Source organism: Microtus ochrogaster, chromosome 5, assembly GCF_000317375.1.
Source record: "Microtus ochrogaster isolate Prairie Vole_2 chromosome 5, MicOch1.0, whole genome shotgun sequence".
Classification (NCBI taxonomy): Eukaryota; Metazoa; Chordata; class Mammalia; order Rodentia; family Cricetidae; genus Microtus; species Microtus ochrogaster.
Window position 1 is genome coordinate 1732998 of NC_022012.1, and position 19539 is coordinate 1752536.

At 39.8% G+C, this 19539-nt stretch overlaps 1 protein-coding gene across 5 annotated transcripts in view; it reads left to right on the forward strand.

Moving 5' to 3' along the window:
- The first annotated feature begins 1229 nt into the window (after positions 1-1229).
- Pdgfd (platelet derived growth factor D) overlaps positions 1230-19539 on the forward strand; it is a 226787-nt gene continuing 208477 nt past the window's right edge. For 4 of the 5 annotated variants that reach the window (XM_026779588.1, XM_026779589.1, XM_013346087.2 and 1 more), the window contains exon 1: positions 1230-1643. In XM_026779588.1, the coding sequence (XP_026635389.1) occupies positions 1520-1643 (124 nt within the window). In that variant the 5' untranslated portion in view covers positions 1230-1519. The remainder of the gene's footprint in view (positions 1644-19539) is intronic. The other variant, XM_026779587.1, reaches the window with a different exon arrangement.

The following is a 19539-nucleotide window of genomic DNA, read 5'->3' on the forward strand; positions in this document are numbered from 1 at the left end:
AGTAATAGAACAGCATGCCCGTCCTATATCCTAGACTTTCAGGACTGGAAAATCTCAAAGAGCTGCGGACTTCTGATTCATAGATGTCATTGGTGAACAGTTGAGGAAATATGCCCGTTTCCATTTAGATTCAGCTACAAATTGCGATCACAGTCTAAAATTATTTCATCTAATCCTCGTCACAGTCACAAAAACTAAGAACTGCTACTTACATGATGTGTGTAATAAAAAAAGAGGTTTGGGGTCTGGTACTTTCTTGCTTCCCTTGGTCCTGCTGGTTTTTGACCTAAAGGTCAAAAATACCTAAAGGTATTTTGATCAAATACCTCCCCTTCATTTCATGGACTGTATGTATATATTTGAAACAGAAAGCAAGTGATATTCTCAGGTTTTTGTTTTGTTTTATGTTAGGTAAGGTCTCCATTTAGCCCAGGCTGGTTTTGAAATGGAGTTCACTGTACAGTTTAGGATAGCCTTTAACTCCTGATCCTTTTGCCCATGCACTGAGATCACAGGCATGCACTTGACTAATTTATTCATGCACTCATTCATTTTCTGTTGTTTGAGACAAAGTCCCACCATGTAGCCCTAATTGACTAGTTGCTGCTAGTCCCTTCTGCCTCAGGGTCTGCAAACACCTGCTTCTTGCCCTGAATCTTACTATTTAACTTAACAGGATGGTGTTGGTTATGGCACTTACCATAGGACAGATGACAAATACATCCACATGCCTAGCAAAGCTGTCTGGCCTTGTTTATTACTCGAAATCCCCTGTGAATCAACTCAGGTCTTACTGACTGGGGCTCAAGGCAAGCTCAGCATGGGCTTCTTTGTGATGGCATTTCCCATTGAGAAGTCTCCACACAGTAGACTGATTTGAGTTCTAGTACAATAAACCCTTCCATTCCAGCCCTACACCACAGCCTCCACCATCACTTAGGCCCAGCACCTTAGCTGTCTGGCAGGAGGTCTTAGCACTCACCTCTAGATAAGTTCTATCTACCCCAAACTACTCCTGACCTCCAAAAACAAAACAAAAACAAAAACCCGGGAGATGGGAAGGGTCTGGCCGACCTTCAAACTGGGCATGCTCAGTGGCAGAACTGCTCGGTACTTCCAGCCAAGTCTGGTATCCCCGCTCCCAGCTCCACTGCAGAGCAATTCCACAGCATCCGCGCCCTAGGAGAGCCAGAAGCAGCGCCTCCCGCCCCCTGCAGCCTGTGCTGCAGCGACCGGCCACCGGAGGGGGGCGAACCCACGTCAACCTGTTGTTTGTCCGGTCCCCATTGATCTTGCCAGCGCCACAAGGAAGTGCGGCACCCACACGCTCTTGGAAAGTTCAGCATGCAGGAAGTTTGGAAAGAGCGGGGCAAGTAGCTGGAGGGCACGGCAGCGCAGGGCAGACAGGCAGCGAAGGCGCGGAGCGGCGCAGCAGAGGTCCACCGGCCCAACCCGGTGGGCTTTATTTATTTATATATTCATTTCTGGAGAGACGTTGTCCCTAGGTCGCTGATCCCAAATGCACCGACTCATTTTCATCTCCATTCTTGTGTGCGCGAACTTTTGCAGCTATCGGGACACTTTTGCGACTCCGCAGAGTGCATCCATCAAAACTTTGCGCAACGCCAACCGGAGGAGAGACGGTAAGAGACTCACTTTGCCTTCTTTATTTACAAGGTCGTATTTGCTATTGTCCGGGTCCATTCTCCCCAACTCCAGACCCTTCGTTTTTGAAAATTTCAAATGAACTCAGACGGAATGCATTGTTTGGGGGAGGGTGACTGCTGCTTCGCCCCCAGCTAATGTAGACCCTCCTTCCAGACCTCTACCTTGGAAGTCACATGGGTAGGTGTGTGTCCTGGAATAGTTGATACCAGGATGTGGGTGCCACCTTCAGTCTTGAAAAGCTGCATGTGGTGCCCACTTTTGGCCAGGTTAATCTGACAGTAGTAAAGACTGCATTGGTGGAGTTCAGTGGCCTTTACCGGATGACATAATTCTTATTTATTTATTTTAGGGATGAGAGTAGAAATGACACGTTTCAGCATTGTGCTTATTTCTGCAGCAAACCGGCAATTTATTTGTCTTTTACTTTTAAGAGAAGTCAGTGTTGCCCCTTCTGTCTCTCAAGTGACTTTCCCTTGGAGTTCAGAGAAGCTGGGAAACTGGAGTCTGGGAGACATAGCTGCTGGAATTTCCTTGTACCGCAGGGGACCTGGCTTCTATTGTTGGTTTCTGTCGTGCTGAGGCTTTGCAAGCTCCAGAAATGGCTGTTCTAAGCAAGGTTCTGAGCAGACATTCTTGTTTTCCTGCCTCTTGAAGACACATGGGTCACTAGGTCTCTGAGACTCCAGTTTGAGTTGTTGAAGCTGGGACTTACTTAGGTCCTCAGCTGAAGCTTTTGGTCCCACTGGCATGTGGATGGAAGGGCCCAAGGCTTTATTGCTTTTGTTTTCCTACATGAATCTCATTTTCTTTTACCTGCTTGAAGTTCCCACAACCACCACTTTCTTCCATATCACCACCCTGCCTCCAAACACCAAAAACATCAGCAAGATGTTCTTAGTGGCTTCAGTGTTTGAGCTAGCAACACGACAATCTTGGTAAATTCATAATAGACACTTTCATCACTTATGAATGTCTTACTTGATATGTTCTAAATTCAAACTTCCTCGAAAGACTCTGTGAACTTGAGGGGAAAATACATAATACATTTCTATAGTTTTTGGTGACAGGTAGACTTTGTGGCAGTGTCTTTAAGTTATCTGAAGTGTTAAGATATATGGCCCCAGAACTCAAATTTCCCTGCTGGATAGTGGTGTTTTATGTAAACTATTTTAATCATTTATTTTGATGACCTTCAACTTACATTTTGCTTTCAACTGTAAAACAAAGAAGCCTGAGTCTCAGTGCAGTTCAAGAGTTCATACTGCTAAATGGTATCACCAGGATGGATAGATCTTCTTTGAGTTTTCAATTTCGCTAATACTTCTTTATTCACCTTATGATCTTCTTAGAGTTAAACATCATGTGGATGCATGATTTCATAGTCATAATTTTGTAATCCTCCAAAGTATCAGTTTCAAGAAGTCAGGGACAGAAAATGAAAAGCATGCAACCACTGCTTATTAGCCCAAGATTCTGACCCAAATCTATTCAGACAGCTCAGGGGATTTTTTTCTACCCACTTCTTATGTTGAAGAACATACTCTCATGTTAATTTTCTTTATTAGAACTTTCTATACATGAAAACTCTTGTCTACATGGGAACATCTCAAAATGCTAATAATGATTTCTCTAGATTCCTTTATAGTTTAGCTAAAGCTATTTCACAGTTACTCCAACAACACACACACACACACACACACGCACACACGCACACACACAAGATTGCTTAGTATTTTTCTCTTTAACAACCTTACTTTTAAAAAGGACTGGAAAGTGAGAAAAGTCCAGACATACTTAATGAAGAAAATACTAACATTCTTAATATACTGCATAATGGGTTGTTAGTTTCTGAAAGATGAGACGAAATAGTAAGTGTTGAAAGTTGAAAACTTAGGTATTACAGTAGTGTATGTTCTTCCAAAGGCCCATTATCTATGAAGAGATGATTTAGCATATCTGCAATATTAAAATAGTACAGGACAGGAGGGTGATCAGAAGGAAAAAAGTCTAAAGATGTTCTTTGAAGGGATCTTGGTGATAATGGAAAACAAATGGTTGTGTGGCAGCCAGAAAGTTTGGTGGAGACAACTTTTGTACTTTTTTTTTTTAAAGCCCTGATTTGGGCTCTGTTGGGGTCAAGAAAGGAACCACGAGAGGAGAGGCAGTTGTCACATAGAAATGGCTTCCAGTGGTGTGTTGGAGTCTTCACAGGCTGACTCAAAGGGTCTTTGGAGAAGTCTAAAATATCACTGAAATTCCTAAGACAGATGGGGAGGAATCCTTGCTCAGAGTTTGCACATTTTAAGCTTGCTTTTCCGCGTCTTCCCCCATGACTTACTAAGGAGGATGGTATCTTGGTGCTTTGACTCTCAGATGAAGAGAGCACAGACATCTGATGAGACATACATGAGAAATATGCTCAGGAGAAAGAAAACAAAATCCAGTGAACACTAATACGCAGTCAATAGAAGATGTGGTGTCTTAAGTGTCTTTTGGCCATTTGAACTTCTTCTGTTGAGAATTCTCTGTTCAGCTCAGTGCCCCATTTTATAATTGGGTTGATTAGCCTTTTAGGTCTAGTTTCTTGAGTTCTTTATGTATTTTGGAGATCAAACCTTTGTCAGTTGTGGGGCTAGTGAAGATCTTCTCCCAGTAAGTGGATTGCCTTTTTGTTTTAGTGACAGTGTCCTTTGCTTCTCAGTCTCAGGAGGTCCCATTTAGTCAATGATGCCCTTATTGTCTGTGCTGCTGAGGTTATACGTAGGAAGTGGTCTCCTGTGCCCATGTGTTGTAGAGTACTTCCCACTTTCTCTTCTATCAGGTTCAGTGTGTTCAGATTGATATTGAGGTCTTTAATCCATTTGGACTTGAGTTTTGTGCATGGTGATAGATACGGATCTATTTTCATTCTTCTACAGGTTGACATCCAGTTTTGCCAGCACAATTTGTTGAAGATGCTCTCTTTTTTCCATTGTATACTTTTAGCTCCTTTATCGAAAATCAGGTGTTCATAGGTTTGTGGGTTAAAGTCAGGGTCTTCTATTGGATTCCATTGGTCGACTTCTCTGTTTTTATGCCAATACCAAGCTGTTTTCAATACTGTAGCTCAATAGCCACTGAAAATCCTGAATGGATGGGTAGGTGTGTGGAGCCATTATCTGGAGGTAAAACTACATTCACACTTGAATACCATGTTTTTGCTCTTTGAAATTCTTGGTTGCTGCCCAATTGTGGGGTTTAGAAAGGAACTACATGGAATGAAGACAGACATGAAAAGGGATGGGTATTTTGATTATTTCCAGCCTAACACAAAAAGCTTGGGCTTAATCAACTGTGTCTCATAGCATATATTGAGGAAGTTATTGAAATGGTGTAGAGATATTTGTGTTGAAGATGATGGGTTCCTTTTATAAGACGATTGATCTTCTAGAATATTCTATTGTAGAATAAGACTTCCAGATCATTTCGTTCAGAGTAGCTAAAGGTGGCCATTGGAGGAAGGTGGCAGATTTGATCCAAATGAGATTTTATACCTAAGGAAATATGCATTACAATTATTTTAAATACTTAATTCAGTGTTTATACTTCCTTATATCATACTATTAATCACTCTTGGTCAAACTGATTTACTCTAATGCTATTTTTAAAGCTAGAAAAGTTTCTAATTTACGAGTCATACCTTATTTTAGTGTCCATCGGTTGATGCTTTTTTGATAAAGACTGTTCACACCACATGATGCTCCAACTGATACCACAAAAGAAAATATTCACAGTTAAATGACATTATTAATTATACTAACGCCAACCTAGATACTACTTCCTGCCTAGAGACCTAAGAATACAAATCCTTTTTCAAGTTTTGACCTTTTCTTATTTTCTGAAAATACAGATGTCGCTGGTAAGCAACAATTCTAGATTGTCCCGATTGGCTATTGTACCAGTAATGGAGCTATCGCCAACTTTATTTATCACTTGCTAGGCTGCACCCCATAGGATCTGGACTGTGCTATTTTGGATTCAAAGCAGCAAGCATGAGCCTTTAGCAATGTGACTTTCTAGAGGTACACAGATCTTGGTTAGAGATCAGAGATGAAAAGGGATGTCAATAAAACAGAAAAATATAAACTGTCTCATGTGGAAGTATCTGAAAGCTAAGGGCCACTGGAGTGTCTAAATTTTGCATTCATTTGTTTTTATATTTTTATATTTCCTGTTCAGTTCTAAGATTATTGAAGATTCAAATCTCATAATGTGTCTACCTGTCTTAAATGCAGCTTATATTTGCCTTTAACAACATGGGTAGACGTGACTAATTACTATTCTTTAAAAGGAGGATATGGAGCTGGGGAGATTTAGTGGGTGAAGAAACTCAAGTTGGAGTCCTCAGAACCCTCTTTGATATGCAAGTCTGCTCTCCCAGCACCTCCACAGGGAGATAGGAACAATATGAGAAGAATCTCCAGACATTTGTGGGGAGCAACCCTGGTACATGCAGAAGGGACTGGGCTCTGGTTTTTTTTTTTTTTTTTAATCAAAGTGCCAAGGGCCAAGGTTGTGAGATGGAAGAATCAAATATCAAGGTTGTACTATTACTATGACCTTCACATGAGTGCAGTGGTATATATGCCAAAAATTCATATGAATGAACACAAACAACAACAATAACAACACCACACACACATGCATACACAGACGCAAACACTAAGGTGTATGAACAGAAGTTCCTGCAAAAAAAAAGTTCCACCTCCAACTGAACCTTCCCCAAGGCTGGTTAACTGATTAGAACTCTGATGGTTGTGAAGTCGGAATGTTGCAAGTCCAGAGCCATCATTAGCCTTGTCATTTACTGCTTTGCTTTGGACCTGGCCTAAGTCTTTGTAAGCATTAAGCAAATCATTTAGAATTTACAGAGGCCTCCAACCACAAATCAAAAGGCTGAGTGCCACCCAATTGCATCAATTGCACTGGAGTACTGTGTGAAGAGGCACCTCTTCCACAGCCTTGATCCCCCACTTGCCTTACACCAATGTGTTTTAAAAATGTCCACATTCCTGATCTTCTTTATTCTGTTATTATGAAAACCCATGAAACTGCTTCCATGCTGGAGTGAGGAATTTGGGATGACATAAATACTGTTTCTTGGCCATAGTGATTTGGCTTCAGAATATATTCTTTCCTAGACCCTTCACGTTGTATTTTGGGGGCTGGACAGATGCCTGGCTGCTTTGCGTTGTAGGGTCCTGAGATGTTTACAGGCTATGGATTGTAGGGATTGCCCCAAGGTTCCTGTATGCTATGACTTGTAGGGTATCTTGGGGTGTCTGGTTGTTGTGCATTGTAAGGTGTCCTGGGATGTCTGCATGCCATGCATTGTAGGGTGTCCTGGGGTGCCTGCCTGCTGTACAGTACAGATTGTCCTGAGCTAGGTTGTGAGCTGAATTGACTGAAAGTGATTTTTATCTGAAGGAGTTTTTTCCTTTCAGTGACTAAAAATAAAACCAGATTGCTTCAGAATAGTTAGGCCAAACATGGAGCAAATCCACGGAGTCACTGCTCTCTTCCAGCTAGCCAGAAGCCTCAGCCTGTTGTCAGATAGGACTCCAAAAACTTGTGGTCTCTGAACCCTGTCATTGTCATTCTGAAAGTCTGGAAGGATATCAGAGCTTTCTGTATTTCTCCTTGAGAGGTGAGTCATATGCAAATGCTATTTCTTCTGAGACTTGAATTTTCCTTATTGAAACAGCCTGATTAGTACAGCAGAACAGTGAAACCCTTCTCTTTGTTAAAATGGGAGCACTTGTGAACCAGGTGTAGGATGTTTGTAACTCTTGGACACCTTAATATTCATCTCTTACAAGGATCTAGAAAGTTTTAGGTAGAGATGAGCTGTTTTAAGTTGGTACTCACTCAGTAACCTTTACTTGTGCTCAGCTGTCTTCTGAGGGTGAACGTGACACACCAACAGTTCTTATTGCAAAGCCTTCACAGAGTTCCACTGTCACAGTCTTTATTTAATGACTGCTTTGCTTTCTTGATATCTGTCATATCCTGTCCTGACGTTCAGTTCTCTACCAGGGTGTACTCTCTCCTTGAGCTTTTGATCCAATGGAGGATAGAAATGAATAGTTCCAGGCAACTTTCTGGTTCATTTGGCAAAGTCAAGATTCCAGACTTGACTTAAGGGTCGTGGGGCATATAGTAAGGCTGCTGGACACCCTTTGGGTGTTGACAGCCAAATGAGCCAATATATATCCTTGTTATTCTGTTTTATATGGTGTTCGAGTGCAAGATTTTTAGTTGAGAGAAGTATATCTTACAGTTAAAGTGAAAAGTTAAAGCCTGAGGGGGTGGGTACAGATTGGTGTGCCAGGTGCTCTCATGGGAACTGTGTGATAAGTTCTAGAACATCACAAAGACTGAGAAAGGCTTTCTGTCAAGGAGAAAATGGATAGGAGCTTATAATGTGGCCACTGTGAGGGAAGAGAACGGAGTTCATCAGTGGAAAGGAAACTCTTCCTAAGGTTTATAATTATAAAAGCAATACTAATAAAATACAATAAAGGCTGGAAGATGGCTCAGTGGATAAAGGTGCCAGCCGCACAAGCTTGGGTCCCTGATCTTGACCCCTGGAACCTATGTAGAGAGGGAAGGACTGGATAGACTTTCTGACCTGACACCCATAGAACAGCATGGGTGCCCCATCATGCACACTTACTTATGATACAAAGAAACAAAAAAATTAACAGTAAAATAAAAGCAAAAATGCAGGAATGCACAGGACCTGGGAAGAAATATGAGAGAGTTTGCCTGTAATTCTGAGGGTGAAGAGAAATCATCAGAAGACTGAACTGAGAAGGTGAATGTGGCTCAGTTGGCAGAGGGAGTGATTACCCAGATGGCATGACTAGCTGGATTTGACCTCCACCACCATATCCAACTGAATAGAGTCGGCCATGCCTGTAACCCCGGCACTGAACAGGGAGAATCAGTAGGATCAGAAATTCAGGGTCGTTCATAAATACATAGTGAGTTCAAAGCTAGCCAGGGCTGCATGAGATACTGCAACCCCCTCCAAAAATAAAATAAAGGAAGGAAGCAAAGAATGGAGGGAGATGAAGAAGATTTTAATTGAGAGAGAATCATGGCTTCTCAGTTTTGAATGCAGAAAAAGTGTGTCCTAAGGAGTGAGCCAAGACAAGGGTTTGGTGGCACCAAATTCCTCATAAATCTATTGCCTGTATAACATCTACATAGACTGTTAGTTAATGTTCAAGATGATAGAAGACATGAGCAACTTCTACTAGTTGAAAATCTCCAGATACTAGTGCACAAAGCTACCTGCTATTCTCTATGTTCCCCTAACTCCAGAAGCTTAACAGTGTCTGCCATCTCTGCAAAGCAATGTGGAGGGTCAGAAAAACTTGGACAGAGTATTATAATTCTAAGTTATCGCATATTGTTATTGTCCATGTTGCTCCAACATAGATAATTATTTTCCCTAACTGGACTGAAACTGAGTCGCGAGGAATAATCAGAGGCAACTTACATGGTCATCATGGAAGGACATCTTTCTCAGGGTTCTTTCTCCTGACGATCTCCTGAAGATCTCCTTTGTTTATTATCCAAACAGCTTATATACCATCACATAAATTGAGCGGGGGGGGGACATTCGGCTGTCTCCTAGGCAACCAGGTGAATGGGCTTTAGTCATGTCATTCTACCTGTATGCTAGCTGTCTGCTAGCTGTCAGGGAGGCCTGAATTAGCATCTCTATAAGATATCCTCCAAATTACAAAAGAAGGAGCACCAAACATCCTGACCTTTGTTAGGCAGAGACAGCTTGTCTGCAGAGCTACCCTCAGATCAGGCCTATGGCATTTGTGCTTGGCTGCCACACCATACAGAAATATGGGCTTACAGCATATATCTGCTTTTCAGAATAAGTGCAATTTAAAAGCAAACACCATGGCTAGGCCGTGGTGGCACACACCTTTAATCCCTGTACACAGAAGTAGAGCCTGGCAGATCTCTGTGAGTTCGAGGCAAGTCTGGTCTATAAGAGCTAGTTCCAAATACTATCTCAAACAAGCAAGCAAACAAACAACAAACAAAAAAGAACAAAAACACAAACCCTTTACAATAACTTTTGTGGGTAGTACAGTTTTAGCAGATGCACAAAGGGATCATATATAATAAAAAAAAAAAAGAGCATTAGAGACAGATGTAGTAGGAAGAAATGTTCTCTCTCCCTAGACAGTATTTCAGGACCAATTAAATGTAAGTCATAAATAAAGGCACAGCTCACAATTCACATACAGGGAGCAGGATGTTCTTGTGTGGATTTTCTCTAGAACAAGAGTGAAGCATGCTTTCCTTTGTTTCTCTGCAAGCATTGATGATACACACCATAATATATTTCATTCCCAGCTTCACCCTAGTCTACTGACATCTATATACTATCTTTAATGTGTTCTCTCTTGTGATTCGTAAGATCTATGGTTTGTTGACATTGGCAACTGAGAAGTTGATGGAGGCCCTGTAGCTGAGCCTATGAGCTGTCTTTCATCACGGAGAGTGGCATTTTCTCAGATTTTATGGTTTTACCTTAGTACTTACTGTCTTGTAGAGTGAGTGCCTGAAGATAGTTTTGAACTCGTGTAGTGCTGTGCCAAATAGGATTTGAATTTTTTATGTTTTATTATAATTCTAATGTAAGTATAATAAAAATTATAGTTTATATAATCTAAAAATTTTTTATTAGCTTCTCCCCACACCAAGAATGAGTTTCTTTGTCCTGAAACTTTCTTTGTAGACCAGGCTGGCCTTGAACTCAGAGATCCACCTTTCTTTGCCTCCTGAGTGTTGGGATTAAAGGTGTATATCACCACTGCCCTAGCTATTTATTTTTAATTAGCAGAAATTTATATATGTGTGTTCTATATGTTTTGAAAAATGTATTTATTTTTTAGTGCCTAAATCAAATGCATTGGCATATATATATCACCTCATACACTGTTTTGGTGGAAATTACAGTTAAAATCTTGACAGTTTTCAAGCATGTAATATTTTGTCAGTAACTACATATGTACATATCATATATTCTCACCTTGTGTACATTAAGATTCTTAGAGCTGTAAATGAGCTTTAGCATGGCTAAGCATGGAGACAGTCACTGAGTGTGACTGAACAGAGCTGGACAACTCTTCACCTCATGTAAGAAGAGGCTCACAGTTCAGTATTTCACGGGAACATTTAATAAGCAATGTAGCCATATCTCCAGTTTAGGAAATGTTAATGAAGCACCCTTAGTGGTGGGAAAAGCAACCAAATAAACCAATAAATAGGCAACAAGTTTAGTCAAAAGCTTAAATGACTCTCACGGTGTACATAAACAAGCCATTAAGATTTGGGTAGATAATAAAGGGCCACCACTTGACTTTAATTACCACGCAGTTCTACCCTGGTTGCCTAGGTGATTTCCATCGGTTTATTTTCTAAATTTCTAACGATACCCCACTATATTTGCATTTCCCTACTAGAGTCTGAGTGGCAATGTAATGATTATTTTATTAACCATATCATAAAATGTAGTGACAGCTCACTAAAGCACAAAGTATAATGATGTAAAAGTATGTGCGTGTGTTACAGTTACACACACTTTCAAGAACATATAAAATGACAGCTACATTAAGTGATAGAAACAAGAAAGAGAAGGTCTAGAAGAGATATTTGCGCATGTTAAATTTATTGGCATCTGGCAAGATCTCTCAGTGAGTAGAAAAGATGCCTGGTAGCAAGCCCACCATCTGAGTTCAATCTCCTGGATCCACATAGTGGAAGTAGAGAAAGGACTTATCCCATTTGTCTTCTGACCTCCATATGTGTACTGTGGCACAACTGTAGGTACACACATACTCACATACACACGTACGTACATACACACATGAACATACACCTGTGTGCATGCACACTTGCATATGCATGCATCAAGTAAAAATAAAATTTAAAATGTAATTGTAAAAGAACTGGCATTTAGTGGTGCAAGACAGAAGAATGCCAAACATTCCAGTTGGGTTTTGGAGCTCAGGATCTTACCTGACATTGAATTCAACCTTTGCCAACTAGTATTAACGAACTTCAAATCATTTAAGGGGAAAGAAAAGTGAAATGTGAAAAACTCCTTTTAAAATATTTTATTTAATCCAATATGCATGCAAAATTATTTTAGTGTGAAGTAAATATTTTTTAAACATTAGGATTTCCTCTAGAATGATTTTGGTGATACTAAGTCTTCAGTCTACTGTGTAGTTTATACTTAAAGCAATTTTAGACTCGCCACTGCTCTAACATCCAGTGCAGCTTGTTCTGGGTCATTACCAAGGTCAGCAAGGCTCTTAAGGTCATTTACTCAAACAAACATAGATTAGCCTAGCTTTATTTGCTACATAAAAAATAAAGTATGAAGCTGTGACTCTTTCTGTGATGCACTGGATTAAAACCACCTGCAGAGAGTTATATTTTCAAGGGCAGAGATCTAAGTGCATAATTAAATAAACATAAAATATGAAATATACATTTATAGAGATTAATGGCAAAATCATTGAGATTGACAATTCAGCAAGCATATGTTTTCTATAGGTTATATTTTGTTTCCATCAGTCAATCATTAGCCTTAAAAGTAATAAGCAACAGTCACAAAGTCACAGTTATCCGGATGATGAAGTGGCATTCCAGATTCAAAAGTTAAGATATTTGAGATGGTTCTTATGAAGAGACCAGTAATGACATTCATTTTCATTCCCAACGTAATTTGATATAGGCAATGAGAATGCCTTCTCATTTGACTATTTTTAATAATTACTCTTTCTTGCTAACCAGTAACAGATGTTTGAAAAAGAAATCCTGCTGTCTGTCTGGGGGATTTAGTCATTATTTATTTACAGAGTTTTTTGTTTGTTTATTTTTTTATTTTTTAATGAAGTAGCACGTATCTCCTCTGAGTTAGAGGCTTTAGCAACATGCAATTGTACCCGGTCATTTTTAGAAAAAAAGAATGCTATAAAACTGTTCAGATGTTAAACTAGTCAAATCCCCACTTACTATATGGCCCACATTTTAAAGACAAAGATGCTACAGAAAATAAGTCCTGTGTCTTTTCTAATTATTCTCCAAGTGCCACCTTATGGCTGTGTTTAGAACAGTATGGTCTTTAATATAATTACACTTTCAATTTGTGCAAGAAGAAATCGTCTACCACACAAATTCCTTAAATGTTGTCTGATCTCTTGTTTCTCTTTAACTGAGTTCCACAGTATCTCTTTGGTTTAGTTTTCTCAGAGAAGCACATATGTATAACGATGTCCTAGGAAATTGACTTGGCTGTAGGATTCATTTAGTCTCTTTGTGAAGAACTCAAACAAATCACGCAGTTTGTAGCCTCATTGAATGAGGGAACACAGCATAAAACTGCAAGGAGAGGTGGGAAAGTCCTTTTCTAAGCAGGAAATGCCTTCAGGAGCTCCCCTTCTCCCCCACAGGCGTATGTGTGTCAGGACACAGCAGGTTCCTGTGCTGCTGAGAACACTTCATTCCAAAGGCACTTCCTTTTCTCAGCAGAGAAGTGAGTTTACAAAGAGCCAGTTTTCAAATTTGCCTTGGTTTGGAGTATGCGCCATTCTCACTTCTTACCTGAAATCATTTCATTAATTTGTTTATGTTCTGCCATCCATTAAGAACAGAAGTTCCATAATAACAAAGACATTGTATCTTTTGTTTCCTGGCTGCTGGAGTAGTGTGTGGGAAAAAGAGGCACTTAGTGAACATTTCCTGCTTGACAGCGTGCAATCCAGAAGGAGCTCAAGCCAGAGCAAGAGAGAGGAAGGTGGTGGGCAAAGACAGACCATCTTTGATAGTAATACGTCTTAAGCTTCAGGTCCTTTGATTGGCCTCTTACCTAAGGCCCTATGATATGATATAATTTTATTGTCCCAATTTGGTGTTCTTTTTTTTTTTTCTACAGAGGCATCTCTGTTGTGTAAAACTTAGGCTTCCCAAAATTCAGACCATTCCTTAGTCCTAGATTAAAGTGTTCATCTTGTCAGTTAAGGTTTGTCTTGGAGTACTATGGAGTGATAATTAAATGTGCTCTCACAGGTGAGCAAAGGTTTTGTTTCCCTAAAATTGAGATTTAAGTACATTATTGTCTAACCTAAATTGGTCTCAGTGTCTGATGCCCTTAGCCATCACCGGACTTTCATGTGCTTTCCTCGTTCACACGTCTGTACTCTCAAAGACATGCTGCTTTTGTTTCCAAATGTATGTTACACAGCTGTAGAACTTAGCTAAATATTTTGGGACACAGCAAAATATAAAGGTAATAGAGTTTTATCTGTATAAATATTTAATTCAATGTTTTATCTGATCTGGAGTAATGAATTGCTTAAGTAAAATTTACTGAGTCAGTGGAGCTGTCTATTTTGAGTGCCAAAACAAAACCCTACAGACTGAACAATTTCAACAGCAACCATTCATCCCTTGAGGCTGCCAAGGCCAAGGGAGGAGTCGGCAAATCTGAGTTTCTGGTGAGACACTCCTTCTGGCTAGCACAGGGTTATCTGCTTACTGTGTCCTTTGCATAGCCTTTGTTTTTCACTCCTACAGAGAAAGGGGCCTTCTGATGTTCCTTTTTGTAAGGACACTCGCCCTACCTTCCGGATGAGAACCTTGCCCTAATGAACTCACTTAACCATAGTCACCTCTCCAGAGGTTCTGAGTTCAAGACTTCAGCAAAAGAGCTGTGGGGTGTGTGACTCAGTTTAGAATAGTTAGGTTTGAGCAGAAAACACAATGGGAAGATTTATCGAAAGAGAAGAGAAAGGAAAACAAAATAAATTATAAGATTGTAGGACGCCATTTCAGACCTTGCTTCATCACTGTCTTCATGTTTTTTTTCATCTTTCAAGAGAGGGAGATTTAGAATGCATGGATAAGTTATGGATCTACCTTGTGTAATAATTATTACAAAGCATTTATCACCATGAGATGTAATCAAAGAATGTTGTGCCTCGCCAGAACTCGGTAATAGGTATGCACACGTATATTTTAAGCTGAAATAAAATGGTACAAATCCCATTTCTACTTGTATTTTCAATAGACCAGCCTGGTACTCTTTCAGTGGTGTTAAATAAGAGGGTTCAGGATTGCATGTGTGGGAGGAAAATGATGTATTAAAGAGATGCATGTATTGTATGGTGTGGTGCCCAATTAATGAAATTCATTAACTTGAAAAGAAAATCTAACCTGTGAAGACTGAACAGAATACTGATAACGACGTAAGAAAAGCCCATCTCTGCCTCTCATTGGCAATACATTCTTGCAAAGCTGCCCCTCTCCCACGTCAGGATGTATAGATGAAATGGCATCAGGCTCAAACTTCAGTCTTGGGAAATGATTACTGTCAGTAAAACTCTAATACAATGAGAGGGAAACAACATACAATTAAGGGAAGGTATTTAGATGCCTGTGAGGAGTTGCTTAATGAACAAGGGGTTTTCCTATTTCCACGTTCTCTAATAAAATTTAAATGGTGAAAACTGTGGTCAGATCTTTGGATAAGTGGCTGTGGTGGTTGTGATTGCATTGTGTTTTTTTGTTTGTTTGTTTGACTGAAAGCCTAAAACATTCCTATAGAGTTGGATGTATTCAGCTCATATTGGCAAACTGAGGAAGCTGGAGGGTGAGGACAGCCCGGGACAACAGTAATAGTAGCAGCCATGACAGCAGGGGAGAAAGACAAACTTAGTAAGACTCTGGGTCTGCATATTTGCTAGATCTCAGTCCTGTCTATACCCCAGACCTCTCTGAACCCCAGACCTCTTCATATCTCAAACCTCTCTATACCTCAGACTTCTCTAAACCTTAGGTGTTTTTTGCATGATGTGGCTGAGAACACACTCTCTTCTCAGTTAAACCTTACTGATAACACCTTCACAGACATGCCAGGAAGTTTGTCACCTTGACAGACAAGTGTAACTATCATAATCCCTAATTCATTTTATTCAGAAATAACCCTGGAAATCATCTATCTGCAGACATATTTTGATCTCAGGTTTTTTTTAATATAGTCCAGTTCCCATGAAACTTTGTGTGTGTGGTCCTTCTTTCTATGTGTTGCTTGTATTGGTTAATGAATAAAGAAACTGCCTTGGCCTAATAGGGCAGAACTTAGGTAGGCAGAGAAGACAGTACTGAAATTCTGGGAGAAAGAAAGCAGAGTTAAGAGAGCTGCCATGGAGCTGCCAGAGTCAGACATGCTGAAACTTTCCCAGTCAGCCACTGCCACAAGCAATATACAGATTAATAGAAATGGGTTAAATCAAGATGTGAGAGTTAGCCAATAAGAGGCTAGAGCAAATGGGTCAAGCAGTGATTTAATGAATACAATTTCTGTGTGGTTATTTCAGGTGTATGCTAGCCAGGAAGCCAGGACAAACAAGCAGGCCCTCTCCTTACAACGTGTGTGTGTGTGTGTGTGTGTGTGTGTGTGTGTGTGTGTGCACGCAAGCATGCGTACTCGTACACATGCCGCACGTACATGTGTGTCAGTATTACTTCTCACTCCATTTCTTTGTTTGTTAATTCCACTTCCCTCCCTCTGGAATGTGTAGTGATAAGAAGAATGAGAATTGGCCCTCCCTTTTCACTGCTTTGTCCTCAGGAGAGCACTCAGGACTTTATTTCATTTATGATATGAGCCCAGTATTTAAGGATCTTCTTTTGTTACTGACATTTTAAACAGACAAATTTAAAAATTCATATACTTTTTCAATACTGTTAAGGTCAATGCCACAATTATGATATTGTACTATTGCTTTGCAAGACATTACCACTGGGAACAACAGAACTTAGGCATATAAAAACTTTCTGGATTACTTTATATAACTACTTATAAATCTTAAATTTGAAATCTCAACTAAAAACTGTCCATAATGCTATACTGTATGGGTTCTATGATGTGGGATTCCTTCTGTATGCTGTGAATATGTAATGAGTGTTTACCTTCCTCTCCTCACAAAAGCCAAAAGTCATTACCTCTGAGTGTAATGTCTAAGTTTAAATATATAGATATCTCATAACTCTCATCAGGCACCTCACACCTGTTGAATACGGAACTAAGCTCACCCTAGCCTTTACTAAGTAGATGAATCTTCTGTGTGGTGAATGGCATTCTTAACGAAATTCTTACCTCTGATGGTGATCAATTTACCTGGCCTGCGATGCCATGACCTATAGCAAGCAGCTGGGACATAGAGCAGACCACTCCTCCTGTTAAAAATTTTCAATTTCATCAAATCACCTTCTAGGTAAGTCCAAGATTTGACACTTTCAAAGTCCCCCTTTGATACTTGGACCAGACTTTGCACAGATGTATACTATGAGCTCTGGGTTTAGTCAGTGGTAAGGCATTTCTGGAAATCAGCATGCTTTGTCTCACTCTGGAGTTTCATGTATTGTTTTCCCTTTGGACTACTCCTTTCCTATGTCAAACACAGTCCATCATTCCCTATGTGCTTCTTTTTCACGCTTCTATATGTCCTTAAACAGAACTATATGTCCCAGTACTGGCCAGTAGCTGGACTTCCTTATTAATTATGAATGTTTGGTCTTAGCTTACATTGTTCCTACCCAGCTCTTAGAATTTAAATTAAATCATTGGTATTAATCTACATTCTGTCACATGTTTCCTGTTCACTCCTCATTACTGTATCTCTGACTTTCTCTGCGTCTCACTAGCAACTTCTTTATGTCAGATTCTAACCCAGAGATCTTATCTCTGCCCAAAAGTCCACCTTTCTTCTTCTATCTAGCTATTGGACATTCATCACTTTATTAAACAAATCAGAATAAAAGAGTGACACATAGTCACACAGTGTGATCAAATATCCCTCAACACTGGCTGGTCCAGGATTTGTACTGAGTGTATAGCACCTACTGCTGTGTGGTGTTTTCTTCTTGCAAATTAACCACCATTTATTAAGGTAGTTTTTTTTCTCCCTGGTACTGTGCTGTTTTATAGATACCAAGTCACCCAAATGTGATTGTCCACTTAATGACTAATTAAGCAGGCATAGTAGTTTGTTTATTTCCTTCATATGCACTGGTGTTCTGCTGAGAGCACAGTGGATTCTCTGAACCCATCTTCCATACATTGGCAAAGACAGACACTTCTTAGGTTGGATTGAACAATTTACCTTGAACAGATACTCATGTTTGGGTTCAAATTTGTTCTAAAAATAAAATAAAAAAAATACAAGTAGACCACTTTGGTATAAAAGTTTCCTGGAACAGGAAAATAATTCTAGGACTGGCCTGTATTTCAGACCATAAGCTGGTCTTCAAATGCAGATCTTACCATGTGATGAGATGCTTTTATAAAAGAAAATAATGTGGAGAATAGCATACACAATTACCCAATTTCTGTCCTGTGCTCTTGGGGTTAACTAGAAATAATGTGGCAGTCTTTAGCCTGAGAGGTCAGCCTCTGTGACTGCCTGTGGCTTAGTTATAATAACATACTATTTGGCTTGATTACAGTGTATTATGCATGAAGCCACTATGTGGATGTCCTTCTGTATATGTGCTGCTTTTATTGGATAATGAATAAAATTGTTTTGGCAAATGGCTTGGCAAAGTATAGTCAAGCAGGAAATCTGAACAGAAATATAGAGAGAGAGTAGGCAGAGTCAGAGAGATGCCATGTAGCTGTCCAAGGATGGTATACCGGAACCTCATAAACCTTACAAACCTTAATAGAGGCCACAGCCTCATGGCAATATATACATTGATAGAACTGGGTTAATTTAAGATGTAAGAACTAGCTAGGAATACACTAGAGTCATTGGCCAAGCAGTGTTAGAATTAATATAGTTTCTATGTGATTATTTTGGCTCTGGGTGGCAGGGAAATGAAGAAGCAGCCTCAGCCTACAAAGCTGTTTTTGTTAGTGATCCATAGAAACTTATTTTGCCTCAACTCACAGTTCAATTGTACAGTCATATTATTCTGATTCAGAAGGCTCTGCTATAGAAAGTCAGTGAAGAGATAAGTCAGGAGGAACCCTATTTTCTATTTGGGTAGTAAATAGTGGCAGAAGCCAGTTGAGAAAAACAAAGAAAATGATATTTGTCAATCACAACATCTGAAAAGGTAAAATGTAGACTTCTGTTTTACAGTTTTATGCCTGGACTTCAGACCCTCATGCAAGCTGTCCCACAGAGCACATGTTCTGTTCCTTGCCCTTATGCTAAGTGACTGAGTTCTGTTGCTTGAAAGTAAATAGTTCTTGATTACAATGTTGGTTTTAATCGAAATACTGACTGTGAACTTACCAAGCATATGGAGAAGAGGCTCTCAGAGCATAGCAGAGCCTGGTACACTGGAGTTTCCAAAGGATGGGTGACTGTGTGACCGTATGAGTGGTTGCAGTAATCCAGCTTGTGGACTTGACACCTTCAGATACTCAAAACCAGTGTGACTGACTTCTAACCAGTGTTCCTGAGATGCTGAGTTAGTTGAGCTTTGGGAAAGTCATATAGTATAGTTTGGGATTACACTTTTTGTTTGTAAGAGTGTTTCTAATTCAACAAAATTCTTTATTTAAGAGTGTTATTAGAAATTACCTTGCTGATTTTTAGAGATGCTCGCTATCTGGGAAGAAATAAAGCTACAGTGCCATGCTCATGCTTTGCACGATAATGCACATGCTTTGCTGTAGTCACCTTGTGTGTAGCACTAGAGGTGCTGTTGCTTGTGCTGAGTATACATGCATCTGTGTTTGGATGTGTACAGCACAGAAATACACACACAGCTGAG